This window comes from Macrobrachium rosenbergii, chromosome 29 (genome assembly GCF_040412425.1).
Source record: "Macrobrachium rosenbergii isolate ZJJX-2024 chromosome 29, ASM4041242v1, whole genome shotgun sequence".
Taxonomy (NCBI): Eukaryota; Metazoa; Arthropoda; class Malacostraca; order Decapoda; family Palaemonidae; genus Macrobrachium; species Macrobrachium rosenbergii.
The window spans coordinates 21,048,105-21,074,583 of NC_089769.1; the positions used below are offsets into that span (position 1 = coordinate 21,048,105).

The 26,479-nt window shown below is 38.4% G+C and overlaps 1 protein-coding gene across 4 annotated transcripts in view; it reads right to left on the reverse strand.

Annotated features, from left to right (window-relative positions):
* Positions 1–2,672: 2,672 nt before the first annotated feature.
* LOC136854658 (metaxin-1) overlaps positions 2,673–26,479 on the reverse strand; it is a 66,637-nt gene continuing 42,830 nt past the window's right edge. For 2 of the 4 annotated variants that reach the window (XM_067131240.1, XM_067131238.1), the window contains 3 exons: positions 8,964–8,993; positions 5,029–5,165; positions 2,673–3,900 (listed from right to left, as the gene is read on the reverse strand). In XM_067131240.1, the coding sequence (XP_066987341.1) occupies positions 3,811–3,900; positions 5,029–5,165; positions 8,964–8,993 (257 nt within the window). In that variant the 3' untranslated portion in view covers positions 2,673–3,810. The remainder of the gene's footprint in view (positions 3,901–5,028; positions 5,166–8,963; positions 8,994–26,479) is intronic. The other 2 variants (XM_067131241.1, XM_067131239.1) reach the window with 1 other exon arrangement.

Consider the following 26,479-nt stretch of genomic DNA (forward strand, 5'->3'; position numbering starts at 1 on the left):
CGTTTCTGATATTGTTGGCTTATGATAAACATACACACACATATATATGTGTGTATATAATAACACATTTTTTTTAGGGGGGGGGGGCAGAGTTCTTCTCTTTCACAATTTCTGTTGTAAGCGACTGCCTTTGTGGCATTGACTTCTTTGATACTGACTTTTTCATGTTTTTTCACTGCTGCTTTCAATCCTCCTTCAAAATTCTGGATAATGACACACAGTCGGGATGTGGCTTCCATTTATTTCACTTGCTACGGTCTGTTTCGCAGGCTTTGTCAAGCAAGAACTAAGGAACAATAACATCTTTCATTCTATTTTAGTTCCAAGAGGACAGTAGTTTGGGTTGGGGGGGCGGTTGCTATTACTTTTATTTACAATGCTTACCTTACTAGGGGGTGGTTAATTATTTACATTATATATTTGCATACTATGTTATTACATAGTGTAACTACATTACTTTATTAGTTTGACAGTTACACTATGTAATAACATATGCAAATATAATGTAAATAATTAACCACCTCTAGTAACCTAAATATTGTAAATAAAAGTAATATCAACACCCCTCAACCCAAAATGCCATATTCTTGGAGCTATAAATAGAATGGAGAATGTTATTGTCTTAGTTCTTGCTTGACAAACCCTTTGAAACACATCGTAGCAAATAAATGGAAGCCACACCCCGACTGTAGGTCCTTATCCAGAATTCTGAAGAAAGATTGAAAGCAGAAGTGAAAAAAAAATCATCAAAAAAATCAGTATCAAAAAAGTATATATATATATAAATATATATAATATATTGCCTATAAAAATAATATATAATTAATATATATATATATATATATATATATATATATATATATATATATATATATATATATATATATATATATATATATATATATATATATATATAATATATAATATATATATATATATATATATATATATATATATATATATATATATATATATATATATATATATATATATATATATATATATATATATATATATATATATATATATATATATATATATATATATATATATATATATATATATATATATATATATATATATATATATATATATATATATATATATATATATATATATATATATATATATATATATATATATATATATATAATGTAATATTATAAAGTAATGAAACTATTTCCAGAAACTTGTTGGAATCTGGTACGATTCACTTGATCTGGGAGAAAAAGCTAAATTTAAGCCAAGGGTTATTTTCTTTTGACCCTGTAATGAAACATATGTTCCAGGGGAACTGAAAGATAGAATAAAGAGTATTCCCAATAGGTAGGTTTTGATGTTAATCCATTGACCGTTCTTTGACTTCCCAACCTTTTTGTATTCCCATAAGACTTACAGCCATCATATACTATACGTCCTTGTCTCTATATATCTTTAGCTGCTATGACCTAGGAAAATCGGTGATTTTTGGTGCCGATTTCCGCTTATCGGTAATTAGGGTATTGGCACCAATACATACCTAACAGAGGCGCTGATCTTTTGTTATTGGCGCTGATACCCGGTTATCGGCGCTGATAAGCAACGAAAATCACCGATTTTTGGTTTTCACTTATCGTCATGCTGTTGGAACGGAACTCCCACTGATAACTGGGGACTGACTGTGATTATATATATATATATATATATATATATATATATATATATATATATATATATATATATATATATATATATATATATATATATATATATATATATATATATATACACATACATACTGTACATAATATATATATATATATATATATATATATATATATATATACATATACACATATAATTTATGTATGTGGATATATATTATATATATGACAAATATTTTGTTAAAACAGAATTTCATCTAATAAAAGGAGCCCATAATAATGTCAGTGTTAGAAAGTTAACTTTCTACCTTTTGGAGTTTTTATGGGCTCTTTCTATTAGATTATATATATATATATATATATATATATATATATATATATATATATATATATATATATAATATATAATATATAAACATGTTGATTTGTATCGATAATATACCTATGCAAGCACAAGAAGGATGAAGCCTGTATCAAAGTGTCTTCTCATATCGAACATAACCGCATGATAGGCTTTAAACAATTATGTTTCATCTCACAGGGCTACATGTAGACCTATGTCCACAAACTGTTCAGATCCTAAGATTTACTTATCCTTGAAACTTTATTCTATGTACAATCTCATTGCTCAAATATAAAAAAAACCAAAGTTATATTCACACCTGTAAACTGGAAAATTAATCTTTAATGATGTTGACTATCAGAACACAAAGCACTGACAAGCAAACGATAGGCGATGCAAACTTTTGCTCGTTAAGTTATTTGGCAAAATACTCCTGAAATTGCCCAACCACTGAGCTAATTCAACAATTTGTATGCTTGAGAAAAAATTATTTAAATATTCAAAGTGTTCTGACAAGAAAACTGCAATAACACTGCCATGCATCAGTTGAAATTTCCCACCTTCCAGCCAGTGTTGAAGTGGCTGTTCCCTTTACCTATCCCAAACAGCCTCAATGATAGCAATACCTCATGCTACTTCAAACAATAACCTACTCTTGTAATTTACATGCAAGATATTAAAATACCTTTTCCTTGCACTCGCACAGTTAGATGTCTTTACCTACTTATAATGAAATAAAACAATTATTGAAAGGCGTCTTTGGTGTGCTTGCATTGTTGTATTATCTATATAAACCAGCATGTTCATGATATATCTACGATGGTGTAAGGGGTCTTTGTATATACAAGCATTCTGATGTATTACTGAAGAAGCAGCTTGCATCTTTATAACGGTAAGCCTATGATGTCAAAAACATTGTTTTCAGCCAGTCACGAGCTAACTATGAGTATTGCCACATCCACCTAAAACCTACATTGGTGAGTGGACAGATGGAATGAAATACACTATAGAATGGATTTTTACTGAACCAACTATTATATGTTATGATGATTAAAACAATAACAACGCTGTGCTAGTGAAGGTACTTACACACTGCCTGGTTATTTTTTGATTAGAATATAAGGATTATGCAGTGTTTGGTCTAGTAAGCACAGAGGATAAGTGACCTCCAAGTAACAGTTAGATGTTACAAAACTACTAAACACCTTGGCTACCTGTGAAGAAAGAGGTGAGAGCTATCAACTTGATCTTTTATATAACATCCATACTTAGACAGCTTGAAATGGAAACATTATATACCATGATAGTTACTGTTGACATTAGACACCAGCCTTTGACTCCTGAATAAACTCTGAAAATGGTTTTCCTTGTTTTTATGGCATTTACTCAATGTGCTTCTTTGTATGCATTTGGTATACCTCTGCAAAGAATGAGGTTCATTAGTGTACAGTTTTCGTACTGCATTTGAACTTTGAACAAATACAAAGTTTTTACATAAAGAGAAAACATCAAAAATTTTACACCTTTCCTCTGATTGCATAGATAACAGCATTTTACAAATTATAATCAGTTATGCAGCCATGGAACTCCAACCTCTAACTAAACATCAGAACAATTTACACTCTGACTCTTTAAAAACTGATTCACATTTCACAATAGGCGAAACATTTTATCTGTGAACAATACAGAGCTTTACCAAAAACTGCCATGATAAAGCTGTACAATTCATTTCTTGAACATTTCATAGCAAAGTTCTGTATTGTTTCACATACACTACATTCTTCAAAATCTTGTATTCTGCCATGAACTATTATCGTTGTATATCTATTCACCGCTACCTCCACTTTCCCCTCCATATTCTTCATATCTGTAGTCATAGTCCTCTTCTTCCTCTGGTGGCTCACCCATATCAACCTGCAAAGTACACAATGATGCCATAAATGGGATACAGTACATTACTGCATCACGTGATGGTCACACATCTAACAATGATTGCTTTTAAAATTAAGATCTTCATAACTGTCTTTTTATAAAAAATGGTAGGCAATAAAAACAAAAATACATTTGTATTCCCTTATATTTTTCAAAATCTATATATGCCTAATTATTTATGTATTATCTTGATAAAGCACTTTCAAATAGAACAACCCTTTACATAATGTTAAATACTATTAAAAATTACAAAAGGTTATATAAAAAACATACAGACATGAGCAACATTAACAGCAGAAAATTTTAGGGAGAAAAGAAAAATATATATAATTCTTTGGCTAAAACCAAGTGCAATTACAAATTTCAGGCTACCTGAGAGGTTTTTTATGTACCAAAGGGCTTTGAATTGTACCTCTGAGGAATCAAGTTGTACTGGGATAGGTTTCATGAGAATATACAGTGCATTCACAATGGAAATTTCACTTGGGAACACATAGCTCGGCCCACAAAAGACTTTCCTAACTTTTTCTTTTTACCCAGACATGAAATAATGCAAAAAACCAATGTGAAAATTTAGTGGTTACCAAGATTCACAGCCAGTAGAGAGGTAAACTTAAAGAAATTCCAAAGCCATATGCAAGGACAATATAAGTAAAAGAAAAAATCTACAACAATTGACTAGAAAGCCTAGAACAGATGTGCACAGAACACAAACATGCAAACTTCACAAATACCAACTGTTCTAATGCACAATATAGTATTAACCTGAAAAATCCTCCTGAACATATCAAATATCTCATTTTCTTGCTCATAAAAATTTCAGAAGTGATGACATCCATAAAAATAACCTACAACAGAATCTAATTTGTTAACAATCAGTGCAACAGGTTTCATTACAGAGTAAAATCTGCTGAGCTATCAGTAATCCGACACCATTAGCAAACTTATTAACCATGTCAACAGTTTCATAAACAACTTAACTATTGGCAGAAAATTTCAAAGGGAAATATTTAACGCTACTGTTCAGTGACCTGCAACACATGCATGAAAGTATACAACACCAAGGATTAATGTAGTGATAAAGATAATATAACTAATTAATGTAGATACCTGAACTAAACCTGCTGCTATTGCATAACCAAACATTGCTGTGAATGCAATGAGCCCAGAAAGCAGTAAATTTCTCCCTTTATTCGGTATGTCATCTTTTGCAGGAGAATCTCTAATGTCGCTTCTTTTGTGACCCTCTGTTGGGAAAAAGGAAATTTTCAGAGGGCAAGTCTCTGATCTGTTGATTCTTGTCATCCAGATTAAAAATATATAAAAAACTGATTTTAAAATATCCTAATAAAAAAGCACTTAATGTGATGGATACGACTTGGACCCCAACAAACACATACAGTACTACCAATGAATACTGCAGTCCAAATTTGGATATTCTTTTCATTTCTTACTGATGAAAGTTTAACCAGACCACTAGCTCCAAATTTGGATATTCTTTTCATTCCTTATTTATGAAAGTCTAACCAGACCACTGACTCCAAAGTATACTACCATTGTTGATGGAAGGTGCTGTATCATCGTCGCCTCATATAATACTGTATAGAAATCCCCAATTCCCCACCAACCAACACCCGCAGTACTTGCACAATTTGTAGCAGAACATAGTACAGTACAGTAGAATGACATGCTGAATTTAAAGATAAAGGGTTACTCTTAAGTAGGCAGGTATTGTACATGCTCAATCAGCTGTCAATCTGGCTCGTTCTGTCAGTAGTTCTACCTTTGACAGTTAGAATGAGGGTAGCTTCACCATTGGCTACGAAATCAAACACTCTTAAAAATAACTTTCCTTAACCACTACAAACCTATATTCCTTATTACTTCTTAATTCATTACCTAGGCAGGAAAATCCCTTTAGTACCTTCTCTGAAGTCCTTAATTTTGCATGGTCATAGCCATAAAGCCTTAACAAGGCAAAGGAGATCTACACTATTTTGGCATGACTTGAGCATTGCCTGAAAAAGTTTTCATATCACTACTGCCCCCAACACTGCAATGCAAAGGACCTCTGCAATATCCTGCTACTCATGTCTTTCCAGTACTTTCACTTCAATCTTCACTCATCTCCCCCCTCCTCTTATACTTTTTATACATGGGTCTGGGCTTTAAAACTCTTCTGGAGCCCAGATGCGTTTAGCTGAAGCACTACCCCAAACAAATTCTTCTCTAAGATGACACATGCCAAGCTTGCATTGAACAGCCTTGAATTTCATAGATATAATTAAGCTTCTGTAAAGGCTGGTTGATGGCATTTGGGGTGGCCACTGGCCATCTTATTACCTTGACTTTTCTTTGTCTTCCATACATAACTTCTAATCCACAAGGATATCCCTTCCTATACAGGCAATGGCTTGATCTTACATCTTGGGTCATACAAGGTGTCATCTGGCTAAAGTTCTGTGGCCTAGGCTTCCATCACCTTTGGGAAGGATGCCTGTTCTTGCGTGGACTGAGAACTCTACCACAGGGACCAAATCTTGACATGGATCAAAACAGACTTTCTGCAGTGGTAAAAACACAGGCTGTCAGGGTATCTATGGTAGTCAGATGAAAACCTCCTGACCTTTTCAGGCCTAAAAGAGTCAGAGAAATTACGTGACAATGAATGCATTCCCTGAGAATGGCTGGAAGTGACTGGTCCACCAAAAGAAGCTACAACACTTCAAGAACTGAGGAGCTGGTGAAAGTCCTCTGCAAGGCATGAGCTCTGTCCTTAGAGAAGGCTATTGGTAGAGGTCTTTTCTCTTACTGCAGAAGTCACTGGAGGAAGGTTGACAGCCAATGAGGAGCTGCACCTGGAGGCATCATCTGATTAGACTAAACCAGGGGTTCCCAAACATTCAGGTCACTGACCCCCTTAATCAGGGGTTCCCAAATTCTTAAGATCATCAACCACCTAATGAAATTTCAAATTTTTCAACCCCTAAACATTTAAATTACAATATTATGTTATGAAAAATCAAATTTAATACATGCATATAATATATATATTATAAAATTATTGAGGCATAGTACTGTAGTACAGAAGTCCCTGGGTTATGGCAGGGTGGGGGGGGGTTTCCATTCCAGCATCATGTCAGAAGTCAGGAACAGCGTAAAAAAATTGACTGACTTATGTAAGCCTGGGGAAACTGGTTTTCTTTGCCCTGGTAATAAACCCTCCTCCCTATGGGAGGGACCTCCTTATAGTGAATGCTCCCAGTGACTACAGCTCCCCAAACCAGTCTTGTTATATCGCCTACAGCTACGCCAATCAGAATCATAGTTACGGCACTTACAGCTCCGTAACTTTGGAAATCAGCCGTAACCTGGAACCAATTTTTTATGAATATATTTGAAAAATCGCTATAAGTCAGAGCTGCCGTAACCCGGGGACTGCCTCTAGTAGTAGTAGTAGTAGTAGTAGTAGTAGTAGTAGTAGTAGTAGTAGTAGTAGTAGTAGTAGTAGTAGTAGTAGTAGTAGTATACTTAAAAGAAGTCAGTAGTAGTTAAAAAAAAGTTGAAGTCATTATTTGTCCTATGAGCTGGGTATGTTTCTGTGTCACCATCTGAGATATTTTAACTTTCTCCCATCTGTTGTAAGCTAGAAAAATAGTGGAACACTTAATGTGCCAATGAAGCTTTCAACAAGCCCAGTTTGCCTTGGAAGCTCAGTACAATTGTTCTGGCCCCAATAATAGTAACATCTTCACTCTGCAGATGTTTCTGTATCTCATTAAACTCTGAATATAGGTTTGCAAAATGGAAAAAGCCATACTTACACTTTACCTCTTCACACTGAGTTGGGCCTAGATCTGCAACAAACTGTACAGTTGAGTTGTACAAGCCTACAAGTCTTTACAAACAGTGACCCCTGGACAGCCACTTTACCTCCGTGTGCAAGGGTAATTGATTTAAAGTACCATCATTCTTGTCACACAGCATCACAAACAATTGTGAGTTGAGTTGCTGTGCTTTGATTTTGTTAACTGATCTAATGCACACTTTTAAGGGAATATGCAGTTCACCACTGAGTTTCTTGGCTACAAGATGTCTGTGTAATACAAAATGAACAGTACATAAATCAGACACTATGTTTTTTAAATGAACCATGTTTGAGGCAAAGTGGAACTCAGTCAACCATTTACTTGGTAACAAAATATTTTGTACAAAAAAAGTGTTTTTAACCCAGTGAAATACATTGGATATTACTGCCACCTTAGGAGTATTGTCACTTGAGTACGAGATCCTCATCATGCAGACACCTTAGGTCTCTTTAGAAGGTGCCCCCTTCAGCACAAGGGGTAGGGTTACTGTGCCAAAATCCTATAGAGCCAATGATGGATAACTAACAGGTACCTACACACAAAATGTTCACTTCCAACACTCAATACTGAGTACAGGCAGTCCCCGGTTATCGGTGATCCAGTTTTAACCAGGGTGAAACACTCATACTCCCACAGTCACTATTGTTAATCCCATGGCAGACACTGTTTTTCAACTTCGCCTATTTTAAAAACAGTTCAGAGGAGTTGCATTTGTAAGAAAGCATTTTAGTTCAGATTCCAAAATTCACAACATAAAAGCTTCATTGGAAAAAGTCTAGTAACCACAAATTTGGTGACCCAAGGTGATTAGAAAAAATACATAAAAAATATTCAGAAAACTGCAGTGCATATCAAATATGAAAATGTTTATACATTTTGAAAAGCAAACATTAAAGTGCTTGAAAAATATAAGAACTATAAAAAGAAACAGCTATAAAGTACGAAGACAGGTAAAATGAATTAATTCTTGATGAAGGAAGTCATTATTGAAAAATTATACCCATAAATTATTTTTTAGTATAATTACATTTCTTCTTTAACCAGTAATCAACAACAAACAGGAAAAAACTAAATGAAGATAAAGAATTTTTAAATAAATACACTTGAATAAATGACAAATATAATAGGAAAATAATACAAACATTTCCACAATATAAAAAAACTGGTTTTACTTACTTCTCTTATGATGTTCCTCAGCACGAAAGTCTTAAAAAATGCAAAGTAAATCAGCTGTAAGTTAATCAAAAAAGGGAAAAAATTACTTTTTTAAAAGCTGATTTTTTCATACAGACCAATCATTTGCACATACTGTATGCCACATTTGTGGTCTTTGAATCTGTAGACACTGCAGTTTTGTCTAACAGTCAGAAGAGTGAAGTAGCACTGTGAATGTGCCTTAAGGATTTGTAATTCCCCAATAATCAGCTGGCTTAATTTTTGTGTAGTTAGGACCTTTATCTGAGAGAAGGCAGAGGGAATGGAAAGAAACTTGTTGAAACTTTAAATTTTTATTAAAAAATCAACTTTGTTTTAAAAATATTAGACTTATCACCATAAACCCATTAGGCATACAAAACACAAATCACAATTTACTGGGGCTGGTTTGAGCTGCAGAATGACCAAGGGCACACATAGAATTCCTGAGGGTAAAGACTAACAAAGAGATCAAGGCTGTAAGAGTGACAGAGAGTTACTCCAAATGCCTGCCACTGACATGAAAATTCCATTTAAAAACTAAAGATGTAGAGAGAAGTCTGACTTCGTGGACAAGAACCTTAACCTGCATTGCCTCACCATCAATCACATTGGTGAATACCTTCAGATAACTTATCACAGCTAGAGAGATTTTATTCTAGATGCTGAACTTTGTCTCCTGAAAAACAGCCTGGACATACCTTCCTTGGAGTCTCTTCTCCTTTTGAAAGCAGACAAACAGCTCTGGATTAATTATATTGTCTGTCTTAAGAAAGTGAAAGAGAAAAAATGGCGAAGGACAGAGTCAATTCAGGTAGCACTGGCCAACCTGAGTACATTGAGCATGCTCATATAACACTAGACCTGTTTACCTACCATACAATCATACTCTATTACATCTATCAAGTATTAACCATTAAAGACACTTCAGTTGTTCTTTTGCCTTTTGGAAGAACATCAAACATTGGCCAGGTCTCATGTTTGTGGTCTTATGATAATATGAAGTAACAGTCTACCGATGACATTTTTCTATCTGTGGAGATTGTGGCATTGTATGTGGGCAAAGCCACTGTATAGCAGTAACTGGCTGTTTTCAGGGTGTAAGGTGATGATCAAAAGAAGTTCAAGGCCTGGAACAATGGGGTGGAGTCAAGGAATAAAATGGACTGCTTTGCTTATACAGAACAGCCTTACAGACCTGAAGACACTGGGAAGTTGATTACAGCCTGTTCTTCAACATATATCACCATTCTCTCTCTTCAAGATGAAGCTTTTGGAGTTATTTAGCAGTTCATCAGGAAGGATGACTTCCTGAGGTCTCTGAATCTCTGGGGTTTATATTTATCTCAAAATACATACCTCCAATATCAAGGATAAATCTATATTCCAAGTGGAGGGAGAAATATATCAATCATGTACCCTGTGTTTCAGCCTGATAACATCACAGCTGCTGTCCTTCTCACTTTGACTCCAGTAGCAACAAAAGATAACCACTTCAGCATTAGGCTGCAAAGGTAACTAAACAACAGAAACAACAGTAATGCCAAGGAACCTGGTTTGTTGCTGTTAGCTACATCCACACCAAAGCCTGCATAACAACTATCAGTAAAATTTCATTCCATCCATGATGGCAAAATATCTATAAATGACAGTCAATACTTTGACTCTGCTAATTTTTCCTTTAGCAGATTCGTATTATAAATTTGTCCTTAACATGCATTCAGAAGGCTGCTCTTGGTTTTCCAAGAGTACCAGTCTGACTGAGTCAACCATCCAAGCCACAGCAGTTACAGATAAGATATTTTTCCATGAAGAAATACATTACTGTACTTGCAATGAATGCTGGATAAGGTACTTATTGCAAGTACAGTACTGCAATTTTCAGTATTGGCTGGCTGTAGCTCATGACATTGCTTACTGTCTATTGGTCTCAATAGGAGTACCGTTGAATTTGCAGAGGTGCCATTAGAAGATAAGCATTCTTCTGGTTCCTTGACCCATATTATTATATTAACAGAGACATCAAAGCATGAGGCCCACCCCTAGGGAAGCAAGCAATGGAGACCTGGTTACAGGCAGAAACAAAGCAGCACATCAACTTCCTTCCACTGAATGCCATGCTCCTAACTATCCATGATTTTTGATGTGTCAACTAAAGAAAGGTATCTGAATTAAGAGCACTAAAATAATCTCAAGGTCCATGACAGAATTGCAAATCATCATCAGTCAGCTTCAGGACATGGAAGTAAGTGCTATCATTAGAGTAGCCTCTGGTTCTGGAAGCATACTAAGTTCTTAAACAAGGGTAGGGTGCACCTGGTGGACTGCATCATAATGAGTTTGAATAACAATTTTTGCTGAAATAGATCCATCAGCACAGAGACTGGAAAATATGCTTCCTTCTGGGGACAACTTGGATGTTTACATTTTCCTTCTATTTGTCCTAGTTAAGCAGGCACTAGCAGGCACTAGCCAAGGTCAGGGCCCAGACTCATCAAAATAGTGTTAATCAGACCATTTTGAGCATAGCAGAAGCCTACCAACCAGGAGACTTCAGAGGCAGCCCCAGTTGCTTATGTTTCATGACATCCAATGCAGAATATCAACTTCATGCCAGGAGATAAGAGTAAAATTTAAAGAGGTTATAAACTCTCAAAAGTGATGCTAAAGTCATTGCCCATTCCTGTCTACTCTTGACCATCAATCTATACCAAGCAAGTGAGCCACATGTACATTTGGTGCATGTGAAGGAGACATTTCTGATCACTGCCTCTTTTCCTGTGTTGCTGACATCCTCCATCTGCACCTCCTGGAGAACCAGTCATTTTCTTCAATCCAAGTTTCATGAACTGAAGCACTATAGTGATAACTTCCATGGGTCTAAGACAGCTCTTCCACCACTTTGAGAGCTCCCTCCCTCCCAAATTGATCCACTTGCCTGAGTGGGTCCTCTCCTTGACTCTCCATAGTTTCACCAGGGTACCTTATGTACCACTTTGAGTCATTCTGTCTGCCATTGTCCACTGAAGATATATGCCCTATCAGGAAGTTACTCATAATAGAAGCTGGTCCACCATGGCTTTGTCCTTAGTGCCTGACCTTGCTGCCAAACTCAGAGTCAAGAATGTACCGCTGCCTCTTTTCCATGCCACTGTGACATCTGTCAATTCAGAAGACATACAGTCAACACTCTACTTACAAACAAGTTACATTCCAGACAGTCGTTCATATCTTGAACTGTTCCTAAGTTGGTTTTTAATAAGTAGTACATAATTTTTGTTGATGTTTACAATCCCGAGTTAACTCAGGAATCATGAATTATACTGTTTTCACTGCATTTTTAAATTGTACAGTATTATAAAGAATTACTTTGGATGCCAGAAAGGTAAAAAGAAGAAAATACAATTTAGACTCATGCAACATTAAATATTTTGTATTTTTTCCTGGCTTTGAAAGTTATGAACTTTGAGAGAGTTTCACAGGAAGTTCATAAAGTAAACAATGCACACTGCCATCTGTTGACAAAAATACACACTAAACATCTCCTAAGGGGAGAAATATAGAAAATGGGAATTCATCAAAAAATGAGTTCAATCAGGAAGACGGAAATAAGTAGGAATATTTTACAAGTATGAACGAGTATTCTCATGACTGTAAGAATATATGGTAGTTAATCACAAGAATACTCAGGATAATCAGGGAAGGAGTTAAAGGAACAGGTGGTTCTTCTTCCTTGTGTTCTGTTCTTTATAAAAACTCTTACCAGCAGAATAAGAGTGCAGAGCAAAATTTGAACTTGTGTCCCTGTCTATTCATATCTATGAATGTTTGTAAGTAGGGTTGTGACTTTTCTTACCCCAGAGAGAGCTGTCTGTCTCTACCTAAGGAGGATGAGATGCATAGAATATGATCCATGAAATACATTTTTAAGATTACTGTGTCCTTCTAACTGAAGCAAATCATCTTTTAATTTTACAGAGTCTTGTAAAGGAAAAGCCAGTTCAAGGCCCTCTAAACATCTTTAGCCTTCAAAAGAAATATTAAGACAATATCACCTAGTACAAACCAATTACTTTGCTCCCAGATTTTTCAAGTACTTACTCCAAAAGATTACCCTAGTGTAATTGGTTCCTCAACTATACTGTCCCCAAGTGCTTTACTGGATCCATCAAACACTCACAAGGGCTGGGACTAGTTACTTTTTAACCTCCCCAGTAAACTGTAACTTGAGCTCTATACAAGTGGTGTTACTGTTGAAACAAAATGACAAATTTTGAAAGTAATTTGTATTTTTACTTGGATATATACCTACACTTTCATAAATGGAGTTACTCAAGCAAGGCATGCTTCAGCTGTCTTAACTAAAAAAAAAAAAATCCTATCACTCTGGCCAATGACCTGTCACAACCTCTTCCACTGTTTGAATCAGCCTCTGCAGCCGGTCTACCATTCTTGCTGGGGATAGATCAACTATCAGATGGGGGTTGAGGATGGTAAAACCTACCCTTACAAAGTCCTTCTGGGAGGGGATGGAGAAATTTGAATCTAAAGTCCAAGACTAAGGGGTCCTGAGTCTTGGCCACAAACTTTCGTACAAACTGCAGGGGCATGGACACCCAACCTTCAGTGTGGGTGATGACGTATGAAAGGCCATGCAGCTCTTCAACCCTCTTGGCAGGAACGAGTTCCAGGAAGAATACAGTCTAGAGGATGAGGACCATGTCTGAGGCTTGGAGGAGGGGCTCGTACTGGGGTCCCTATAAGGTAGCAAGGACCTTGCTCACATCCAACTCTGGGGTCATTACCTCTTTTGGAAGGCAATTCTTTTGCAAACCCCTTAGGATGTCTGACAGCTCCCATGATGTGGAGAAGTTGATGGGCCTCGGCCCGAAGACCTGGGTGAGGGCTGCCCTGCAGCCCTTAATGGCAGTTACCACCAAGGTGATTTTATGACTCAGAAAGACCAGGAAGTCTACATGTCCTTTACAGTCATCTTGAGTGGATCGAGATCCCTCTGATGACACCAATGACAGTGCTCTGTCAATCTCCCCTGGTAGACCCCTGTGGAGGAGGTTTTGAGGGTATCCATATTGGCTCTTGCAGAGTCCTTTGAAAATCCCTTCTTTAAGAGGAACTGCTGGATAGTCTCCAACTGTAAAAACGGAGGGCAGCTATGTTACAATGGTGCCTTCCACTATGTTTCAATGGTACCTTCCACTGTGCTTCTGTGCCAGAAGGTTGGGCGGTTGGGGTAACTTTCTTGGATTGTCCATCAGCAGGTCAAGAAGATCAGCTAACCATTTGCCCTGTGGCCACAGGGGGGCACCAGGATCATCCTTAGGCTCTGGGGCTGGTAGAGCCTGTTTAGTACCCATCTCAGTTAACTGAATGGAGGGGAGATGTACATAACATGTTGTCCCACAGATGTTGGAAGGCCACCTGCATTGCCACCCACTGGCCTGGTATAAGGGAACAGTACAGTGGCAACTTGCACTGGCAGCCATTGTGAATGACTGATTTATGACTAATAAAACTGGTGTCACAACACCTAGGTTATTGATGCTGTAATACAATTAAACAGGAAACTAAAAAATAAATAAATTTAAAAGGGTTTTCATGCAGGAAATATCTAAATTATTAATATATATATATATATATATATATATATATATATATATATATATATATATATATATATATATATATATATATATATATATATATATATATATATATATACACACACACACATATATATATAGTAAACCCCGTGTTATGGGGATAAGTTCCAGACCCCCCACGAATAGTTAAAATTCGCGAATACTTGGCCACCACCTCTAAAAATGCTTATAACTGCCTATCTTGAAAACTCAAATACCAAATGTATGCTTAAAGTATCATCCTACATCAAATATACCTTAAATTATTATCATATTACTGTATTAATCTTTGAAATTATATTATTAATATCATTTCAAAGTCATCTTAAACATTTGTGCCCTTAAAAATATATACAGGCAGTCCCAGGTTTATGATGCCTCCGGCTTACGACGTTCCGAGGTTACGAAGCTTTTCAAATATATTCATCAGAAATTATTTCCCGGTTTACGACACATGTTCCGGGGTTACGACACGTTGTATGCCGATCTGACGGAAGAAATATGGCTCCAAAATGGCAGAATAATCAAAATTTGGAGTTTTTTTAATGAAAATCTCAATGAAAATGCAGTTTACATCGTTTTCAGTACACCCCAAGCATTAAAAGTACGGTTTGCTTAGGATTTTTCGGTTTACGACGATTTTCAGTTTACGACACGGCGTAATAACGGAACCCCCATTGTAAACCGGGGACTGCCTGTACTAACATACTTCTAAGCCTTCCAGCCAAAGCAGAAAGAGAGTTACTACGACAACTTATATTTAACAAGAGAGAGAGAGAGAGAGAGAGAGAGAGAGAGACTAACTCCTTATGATATCAAAAGATTGAAATCCATGAGCTGCTTCTGAGGGCAACAATTCTTCCCCTCCGGCCAGTATGTTAAACTGTCAAATAAATTGACACTCCTTTCTCAAGACAGCATAAAAAGACTGAGAATCACTATTTGTTTGTTTAAAATGTTAAATACAGTAATTTACTATGCAAATGCATGGAAAATATTATATATTATTCCTATTATTATTAAAATTTATTAATCTTAGTAACATTTGAAAATTGGTACTTATTAGGTAAATCATTTATTTACCATACAAAAGAAACATATGTACATATCACATGTCAGGAAAATCTAAATAGAGAGAGAGAGAGAGAGAGAGAGAGAGAGAGAGAGAGAGAGAGAGAGAGAGGTAAATTATTTTTATATTATTCAATGTTATTTAATCATATTAACCTTAATGTTATTATTTGAAAATTAGTACTGTAAATCATTATTTCATCATAAAATTTACCCTCTAAAATGGTTATAAAATAATTTTTTTATCATAAAAAATGGTATTTAGTCATGAAAATAACATCAAAATATACTAATTAGTGAATATTTCTTGACGAGAAAGTCCGCAAATTGCCAAATTTTTCGCGAATAATTTATAGATATGTTCCACAGAAAATCCTGTGAATCGTGAGAACGCAAATACGGGGTTTACTGGATGTGTGTGTGTGTGTGTCTATCTATCTATCTATATCTATATCTACATATATATATATATATATATATATATATATATATATATATATATATATATATATATATATAAAATTTTTTTATAAACATTCTGCTGGTCGCCCTCTCTGCTTTATTTTAGTAACAATGTCCTTCTAACAGAGACGGGACAGAATCTCTGTCGAAGCAAAGCGGGTAGGGGTAGGCCGTGTTTTTTTAAAAAAATAGCTGCTTTTAGTAGCTGATAGGTTAGCATTAGGGGGGCCTAGCCCACAGGGAGGGTTTTACCAAGTCGCCTCTAGTGAAGGTGGTCTTAAGCTTCCTTTTGCTCAGTCCTATGCATTCAGTGACACTTTGTCAATTCTTTCAGACGGCTGGAGGCTACCCACAAGCGTTACTGATGAACACAGCGCCCTGACCTGACCCATGAAAGCCGGTAGAGAGAGTCAAACTGTCGTGGGTATAGCACATCAGAGTGCTTCACGAATCTTACCCTTTGTCTTATCCCCTTCTGTGTATTTTCACTAGTGAACCGTCAATACGTGTCTACTGGAAGAATACCGGTCGAGTTGCAGTGCGCAAGTAACCACGTCACAGTAAGTCGGAAGGTTGATGATTTATTGCTGATTTACTAATAGTCTTCCACTGTACTTCATCTTTTCCCATTGTTTCACCACTTCGACACCCTCTACGAGAACCTGGTATAATCATATTTCTTTTATGAAGCCTAGTGTATAGTGTATAAATATTTAATACTGCCTAGTGAAACTGCATAAGCTATTCCAGTGCAGTAAATAGGAATTATAGAAAGTTAAGTGTACGTAAATTTCAGGCAGCCTTGTGTCTCGATCACATTGTTTGGAAGAGAAATAAATAGCCTTCCTAGTACTAAAACTGCGTACAATATCTACTAGTACAGACATTTGTTGCGTTATATTTTCTTACGGGAGCAGGGAAAACTGACTGTGTCTGACACTGGTGAAAGTTCATGTAATTTCCTCGCCATCACCGCACATTCTTTCTTTGTCGGGAATAAGTGGGAAGTAAAGGGGTTTGATGTAATCCATTTGTTAAAGGGTAATCCATTATCCCATACGTAGTTCCTGGCTGGCGACCTAATTCAATTAAGTAATTGTCTGTCTTTGAGGTTATCCCATACATAGTTCCTGGCTGGCGACCTAATTCAATTAAGTAATTGTCTGTCTTTGAGGTTAACTTTAGCTTTAATTGACAGGTTACGTGTGTCACTGGCAAAGCAGGGCTACATAAATTACATTAATTAATTAATAAACTCATCAGCCAAAGCCCACACATAACTTTATATATATATATATATATATATATATATATATATATATATATATATATATATATATATATATATATATATATATATATATATATATATATATATATATATACATATACTATATATATATATATATAGCCATTCTGTAAAAGTAATATTTGTTCTGTAATTTTGATGTATTGTCCATGATTTTGATATTTTTTTTCTCTTAAGCTATTTCATATGTTGTGAAGTGTAATGAGGTGACTTTGTAATGTATGTAATGTTGTGCAATGCTTATAAATGTTACATATTCTTTTATGTTCATAACATTCCATGTTCTGTGGGAGTTAAAGTTTCAGAGATATCTTGGTAACCAGCACATCCTGTTTTGCTATTTGCTCAGCTGAGCACGTATCCGTCAGGGAAAGCGAAGAGAGATAAGGATCTGTGACAAGGGTTGACAGCCTTTAACTGTGATTAGTTCCAAAGGCCTATGTGTCTGTTTACACAAGTGTCCAAACAGGAAATGATCTGCCAATCATTTAGATAAAAGGGCCACACATATTTTCTTTCCAAGCCACAGAATACTGTGCTTATTCTGTATTTCATGTATTCTGTTTGTAGAATAAGGATTTCTGTATTCTGGGTATTCTAGAATGTATGAAAAGGGACTCAGGTTATTCTAAGATTTGAAATGACTAACTGGCAGCCCAGGTTTGTCAGTGTAAAAGCAAAGTTGGTGAACAAAAACAGTCAGTCTGATAAGGGGCCTGGTATTAGTAAGATCTCCCTCTTTCTCTCTCAATTATTATTCATAGAGAAGGGTGTAAACCTGTGGTTACTCTCCTAGATATATAAGTTTTGCAAAACTCTCTCACGAAATATAATATTTTTTGAGAATGATTTAAAATTTAAAATATTTCATAATAAAATTTTTTGAACATACTTACCTGGTAGTTATATTGTGAAAACATGAAATAATTTTCATAATAAAAAAATTTGAGAGTGATAAATTTTGGATTTTATTAAAAAAATAAAAATAAATAAAAAATTAAAAATGATTCACCTCCTTCATTTTTAGAGCTATTGCAATGCGACTTCATAAACAGAAAGTATATCACAGTATAAAAAAATAATGGGAAGAGTTTTCTACTTTTCCTTTTTTTTTTTTTGGATGAAAATAGGGTTTTCCCCCCAAATTTGTATAATTTGATTATCACTGGTTCCTCAAAAAAAAATCTAGCCCCAAACAAATATTCGTCTTTCTTTCCTCTTTCCAATGGTATATTTAACTTTAAAATTGGCCTAAAAATAAAAATGTAGTTTACGCGTTTGAAGTGCAAAAAGTGAAAACTCAACAAGTGGTTTTTTTTCAGTTACCTTAGAGCATTATTTTGGTTGATTTCTGGTCCAGGTCACCCCCTTCCCTCTATAAAAAGGGGTATTATTACAGGTACAAGTACTGGAACCTTGTTTGAAACTAAGAAACATTTAGTAGCAACTATTTCCTCATTTTCAGTCGTTTTTTCACTTGTTTGGTCTTTTTGGTCTTTGGATTTGATTTTCAAGCCTTTTTGTCTCTCTAATGAAGAACTACTTCTAGACTTTCACTTGGGATGTGTTAGGGTTTCTCATAGGTTGTGTTTAATTTCCTCAACATTTATCTCACTCAATTGATGGTGCTGAGATTTTCCATTGCTAATTAGCTTTGCTGGGGCACTAACTGTAAACCTCATTGGCAATTAAAATATCAGTATCCCATCTATTGGCAGAGAATTCGACCTGAACTTTACCCCTTTTATTGCACCTAATACCCGAAAATTTTATCTCATTTATAAAACATCTAACTTACCCTGGTTTCATCAACTGTATTTTTGATATATATAGATTGTATTTAGAGTTACTGATAAAAAGACACAAAAACACATAAATTGCTGGAGGGTCAGAGATAGCAAGCCATTGTTAACATCGTTGGAATTATAAAATCAAAATAATATAATTAAAGGAAAAAATGTAAAACAACTCTGCCCTACCTCACCGTTCCTAAAACCCCATCAATTTTAATATTTCGTTAAGGAAGCTGACTTCAATGTTTTCCTCATTATGTCTGCATTCCTTAAGAGAACCATTCCAACTATTCGATCTTCCACCCAGGGGCTGAAAATCTCTAGGGGCTGTCAACCGGTTTTATTATGGAAATATCATTTTCAAACCTAACTATGTGACTAGACCTCCTCTATAATTAAAGTTGTAAAACAATACCTGTTAAGGAAGCTGACTTCAATGTTTTCCCTCATATATCTGCATTCACTACCAAGGAACTTTCATCCCAATGATTGCGAAGAACTTTCATCCCAATGATTGCGGAAGACTGCGTCCAGTCTTCACAAACAACCATAAAAATTCTCAATTCCAAGGTAAGAAAAAGGGTATTGGTTTATGGGATTGTAGGGGTATTCCCCTCTCCCACTACTAAATTAGATGCTATAAATGGACCCAGCGTATAACAGTCTTCGTATAATGTTTGGACTTGTATTAGATAGTGAGAGGCAAATACTCACTTGCTTCTCCAGAAGGTCGTGTCCAAGATGCTCTGCAGGGACCTGTTCTGTCTAAGTGCTACAGAGGTTGCTACTGCCCTGACCTCGTACGTCTTTACTTTCAGAATCTTGTTGTCCATCTCGCTACATTCCATATGTGCTTCTTTTATCAACTGTCTGATAAAATAAGGCAGAGCATTCTTCGACATCTGTACAGAGAGCTTTTTGACTGAGTACCAAAGCTCTTCTGAATTTCTTCTTAAGTCCTTTGTCCTATCCAGGTAGTGCCTTAGAGCCCTTACCGGGAAAAGGACTCTCTCTCTCTCCTCCCCTGTGATGTCCGTTAGATTCGGAATCTCGAACGTTCTGGGCCAGGGTGGTGATTATTCATTTTTTGCAAGGAATCCTAGTTGCAGCAAGCAGATTGCCTTGCTTTGTCTAAAGTCTATATTCTTGCTGAGAGCATGTATCTCACTAACTCTTTTCGCTGTGGTCAAACTGACCAAGAAAAGAGTTTTTATGGTGAGGTCCTTTAAAGATGTTCTCTGTAAGGGATCGAACCTACTCCCCATGAGGAACCTCAGGACCACGTCTAGGTTCCATGCTGGTGAGTTCTCTACTCTCTCTTTGGCAGTTTCGAAGAATCTGAGTAGGTCCTGGAGATCCTTATTGTTTTACAGGTCCAAGTTTCTATGTCTAAAAAACTGCTGCCAGCATGCTCCTATACCCCTTAATGGTAGAGGTAGAAAAAATTAAACTTCCTCTTAAGGTGTAGCAGGAAGTACGCAATTTGGGTTATAGAGATACTGGAAGAGGACACATGGTTGTCCTTGCACCATCCTCTAAATACCTCCCACTTGGATTGGTATACCTTAATGGTGGATAACCTCGTTGTTCTTGCGATAGCGCCAGCTGCCCCCTTCGAAAACTTCTAGCTCTTGTGAGTTTTCCGATAGTCCGAAGGCAGTTACTAGTAGCGCTTGTAGGTTTTGGTGATATCTTTCCAAGTGGAGTTGTTTGAGTAGATCTACTCTCTGAGGTAGGCTCCTCGGGATGTCCACCATCCATTCCAGTATCTCTGTGAACCAATCTCTTGTCGGTCAGTAAGGGGCCACAAGGGCCATTCCGGTCCCCTCATGTGACACAAATTTTTTCAGTACCCTGTGTATTATCTTGAAAGGGGAAAATGCATACACGTCCAAGTTGGACCAGTCCGTCAGGAACACGTCTATGTATGTCGTCTCGGAATCTGGTACGGGAGAGCAGTAAGTTTCCAGTCTCTTCGTTTGCGCTATGGCGAAGAGATCCATGCACTGACGTCCCCAAAGTCACCACATACTTCTGCAGACGTCCTGATGTAGCGTCCATTCTGTTGAGAGGACTTGATTTTTCCTGCTCATAATGTCCGCCCTCACATTTTTCTCCCCTTGGATAAAGCGGGTTACTAGTTTGACATTCTTCTCCTTTGCCCAGAGAAGAAGTTCTCTTGCTGTCTCGTATAGAGACCTGGAGTGAGTGCCCCCTTGTTTGCTGATGTAGGCCAACGCTGTCGTGTTGTAGGCGTTGACCTGCACCTCTCTGTTCTCCACTGTGTGTTCGAACTCCCTGAGAGCTAGAAGGATTGCAGTTAGTTCCTTATGGTTGATGTTTCACTTCTCCTGCTCTCTGGTCCAGGAGCCCGAGACTTGTTATTTCCCTAGTGTTGCTCCCCATACCGAGTCCGACGCATCGGATAACAACACTAGGTCTGGGTTCCTCTAATGTAGAGAAAGGCCCTCCTGGAGCTTGACGGGGTCATTCCACCACTCTAAATACGGCCTTATTGGTTCCGCAATGGGGATGCACTTGGTCTCCAGTTCTATTTCCTTGTCCCAGTTCTGATTTAGATGAAACTGTAACGGGCATAGATTCAATCTTCCAAAGGAGACAAACTGTTCTAGCGAGGAAAGGGTACCCAGCAGACTCATCCATTCCCTCGCCGAGCATGTCTGTCTCTTTAGAAAGTCCTAAAATTTCTTAAGGCTTGTCCCGTTCTTGCAACAGAAGGAAAAGCCTGAAAATCTTGACTCTGAATCTTCATCCTAAGGTACAGAACCTCTTGGGATGAGATCAGCTGAGATTTCTCTCTGTTTATCAGTAGACCTAATTCCTCCTATACCTGAAACGTGGTCTGAAGATCCTCCAGGCAGTGTGTGCGGGAAGGAGCTCTGAGGAGCCAGTCGTCTAAGTACAAGGAGATTCTGATGTTTCTCGTGTTAAGAAAAAACCTGCTACATTGGCAATCATCCTTGTGAAAATCTGTGCTAGACGCTTGATGCCAGTGCATCTTGCGTCCTGAGCTACCTCCACGTCTTGGCTTCCAATATCTTGACGCCTGACGTCCAATGCCTTGACGCTTGACGTCTTGGGGTCCAGTTCCTTGATGCTTGTCGTCATGGTGTTTCACTCCTAGATGCTTGACGCCACTGCATCCCGCGTCTAGAGTTTCATTTTCACTACGTTCAGCGTCTTGAACCTCTGGAAGTCTAGAAGCTTTAGTTGGACGTCTGTTATCCTTCTTCCCTCTGCCTGGTTGTCACGCTTGCACCAGAGAAGACAAAGTCTGCTGCATATTTTGCAGTAAAGCTATATGCGGGGCTTCCTGCTGCTGGGGACAGGCTGGGGAAGCCTCAACTACGGGAATTATTTCCTCCTCATCGTCAATAATGGATCGTGGAGAGGGTTCAGCAGACGAGTACCAATCCGAAGGAGGAAGAGGAGGATGTACGGAAGGCAGCACAGCGTCCACCACACTCTTGCTGCCTGGTATCCTGACTGAACAGGACTGTCTACGTTTGCTCTTAGTAGGAGAGCTACCCTTGGAGCTGGAAGGGAAGAGCTCCGGGCTGCTCCAGTGGCTACAACCTGGAGCCTGTGAAGTCTTATCATGACGTCCCTCAATAGGGGGTAACTTGCTCTTGAGAGGTCTCGACTCCGGCGCGAGACGCCAGCCCCGTCTGCTTAGGCCGAAACAGAGAGCACGAAACTGGAAAACCTTTCCCGTGGACGAACTTCAGAAAATTCTTGGAGTTCGGGTGCATGGGGATGTGAAAGCACGCATCCTGGAGGTCCAGTGAGGCCATCCAGTCGTGCTGTCTGACCGCTGCTAGAACCGATTTTGTCGTTTCCATAGCGAACTTTGTTTTCTGCACAAAAAGGTTGAGTGCACTCACGTCTAACACCGGTCTCTAACCCCCCAAGTATTTGGGGATCAGGAATAACCGATTGTAGAATCCTGGGGATTTCGGATCTTGAACTCTCTTTATGGCCTCCTTTTGCAACATCATAGACACTTGTTGCTGTAGAGCCTTTGCCTTGGTTCTGTCGTTGCATTTGGCAGAAAGGTCTATTGGTCTTGCTGCTAGAGGGGGTCTCCTCAGGAAAGGGATCTTGTACCCCTCTTAGAGTAACTGAATGGACCATAGGTCCGCTCCTCTTTTCTCCCACACTTGCCAGAAGCTGGACAGTGTGGCTCCTACCGCTGTCTGCAGGAGAAGAAAGTCAGGTCCTGCTTCTTCCCTGTCTAGAGCCTCTTCTCGTTGTCATTCTTCTACCCGCCCTAGAGGAACCTCTACCGGAGGGCCGACCACGAAAGGGCTGAGACACCTGAAACACAGGAGCCTCAGCCTTACTGTTTTTAGCGATGAAAGTCGTTGGTAGGACTTTTCTTGCTGTTTTAGATATCAGATCTTGCGTGGTTTTCTGGGCCAAGGATGAAGAGACCTCTTTTACTAAATCTTGAGAGAAGAGGTGAGAGGAAAAGGGGCATAAATCAGTTCTGATTTTTGACTGGACATGACCCCATTAGCCAGGAAAGAGCAAAGATGGGCCCTTTTCTTCAGGATTCCCGCTGAGAAAAGCGCAGCTAATTCGTTGGCACCATCTCCGAGTCCTTTATCCATACACGACATCAGATATATGAGTTCTTCGGTGTCAGTCGTGTTGAATAATTCCATCTTCCTTCCTAAAGCTCCCAGGGTCCAGTCCAGAAAATTAAAGACCTCAAAGGCCCTAAAAATTCCTTTGAGGGGGTGGTCCAACTCTGATGTTGACCAACAAAACTTCGTTTTCCCCATGGCCACTCGACGAGAAGAGTCTCTTATCATGACATCTCTCCCTGGGAAGAGGCAGATATTCCGAGGCCGAACGATTCCCCAGTTTGATACCAAACGCTAGACCTTGAAGCTAGTTTGGCTGGAGGAAAAGCAAAGGCTGTCTTTCATTGTTCCTTCTTTGAAAGTATCCACTCATTCATAATTTTAAGCGCTCTCTTGGACGAGCGGGAAAAACCATCTTCGTAAATACTGCCCTCTTAGACGCCTTCCGAAGAGTAAATTCTGAAGGCGGGGAACGAGGAGCAGTCGGGATAAAGTTCTCTGGAAAAACTTCCGAAAATAGCTTCATAAGTCTTTCTAGTCTGATGAAAGTTGATGGCCTTTAATATTGTCTTCGTCGGAAATCTCTTCAATAGGATCCACAGGAGAATGCGGGATATCATCATTCTCTTCTTCCGATTGTCCGAAGACCGAAATAGCGACGTCTTTCAAAATATCATCCTGACGCTCGGCGTCCTGGCGTCCAGTCGCTTGATGCCTGGCGTCTTGGCGTCCATATTCTTGAAGCTTAACGTCTTGGCGTCCAGCCTCATGACGCTTGACGTCCTGGCGTCCAGCTTCTCGACACTTGACGTCCTGGCGTCCAGCTTCTCGACGCCTGACGTCCTGGCGTCCAGCTTCTCGACACTTGCTGTCCCACCAAACCTAGAGGTCACTTGAGAACTGGCCGCCTGTGTGACATCAGTCAAAAGCTTCCTCAGGGTGACGTACAGCGATCGGTGGACGAAAATCTGTATCTGTCTTTTCTGCAGGCTGCAAGACTTGTATCAGGGAAGAGAGTTTCTGTTGCATATCTTGAATTAAACTGATTTGCGGAGCTTCCTGCTGTTGAGGTTCGACAGGAGGAGCCGCAAAATCAGCTACTAATTTATTCTCTACGTTGTGATGTTGGAAAAGACGTTCCGGGGACGCTTCCGATCTCATTTCGTCTTCCGCGGAAGCAGATAGCCGCCCGTGCGACAAAATACGTCTGCTTTTCACCAGAGAGCTATAGTCAGAGCTAAGAGGAGGACGCTCTGGACTGCTCCAATGGATAAATCCTGGAGTAGGAAGCGTCACTTCCCGACGCTGCTCCACAGGAGAAAGTTTCCTCTTGAGGGGTCTTGACTCGGACGTACGACGCCAGCCCCGTCTGGGAACTACGTCTTCCGACGAGGACGAAAAAAAATTTTAACCTCGCCTTTCCTATGGCGAGGGCGAGCGTCCTGGGAAGCGTCAACAGGTACGCTCGAGGGGACGACTGCTCGGTAGCTAAAGCCTCTCGCCTCCCTTCGTCTGTCGACATTCCTTCTCACAGGGGTTGGTGAGCTTGGAAGAGGTCTCGAACTAGGAGCACGACAGGACCGAGCAGTCGCACCCTCCACTGCACTTGCACTAACAACACATTAACACTTGTATTTTTTAGATCTCTTATTGTCGATCACATATTATCCCTGTCTTCTGTGAGGGATTTTACCTGTTGGCTCAGGGCCTGAATGGCAGCCATTATATCTTTAAGTGTTGGGTCCTTACCTGTTTCAGTAGGGGGTTCAGAGACTACCACTATGGGAGAAGGATCAATAGGGTAGTTAGCAAGGGCAAAGAATTAACTATTCCCTGGCTATCTCTAGAAGAGCGAGACATAGTACTCTTGGCTCTTCTGAGCCGGTCTTTCAAGTTTTCTCACATATAAACCGACTATTATAAATCCATTCCCGTTCTTCACACATACTGAGTGGGGATCCAAGGAGACTTTAGCAAGCCGGGTCTTGCATCCCCACACACACATTCTCACACTCGATGAAGAGTCAGACATCATGTAAGAAATTCCAAAACATGAGCGAAAGCCAAGCCAAAGTGTACTTCACCAAAATAAGTTGCGAAAAAACACGGGCTACGAGCGAAATTCCATCGATGTTACCGGCACGGCGGCAGGGAAGATCTGAGAAATAGTTGGAATGGTTCCAGGTACCTGGGTAGAGGGCGCACAGGTGGTTCACCTGACTACCGATCGGCGATTGCCACGAGTTTTTGAAATTCTGCCGTGACGTCAGGGACTTAAGCTATATATATAACTACCAGGTAAGTTAGATGTTTGAAAAGTGTGTTTTATAGATTACAAAATGGAGTAAGGTAATGTTCTTATTTACTTGTGTTGTATCATGTTTAAAATTGAAGGTTGTCTTGCTGAAAGATAGTTGTGTTGTGATTTAGTAAGAGGTGAGTTTAGTCTTTTAAAAGTGAAGGTAATCTTTTGAAAGACTGATATAATCTTTAAACATATTTTGTCTTAGTGAAATTGCTGTTGGTATATTTATTTCTGCATATTACTTTCTTATAGGTCCGTGTTTCCCTATTATTATCAAATGCTCGTGTC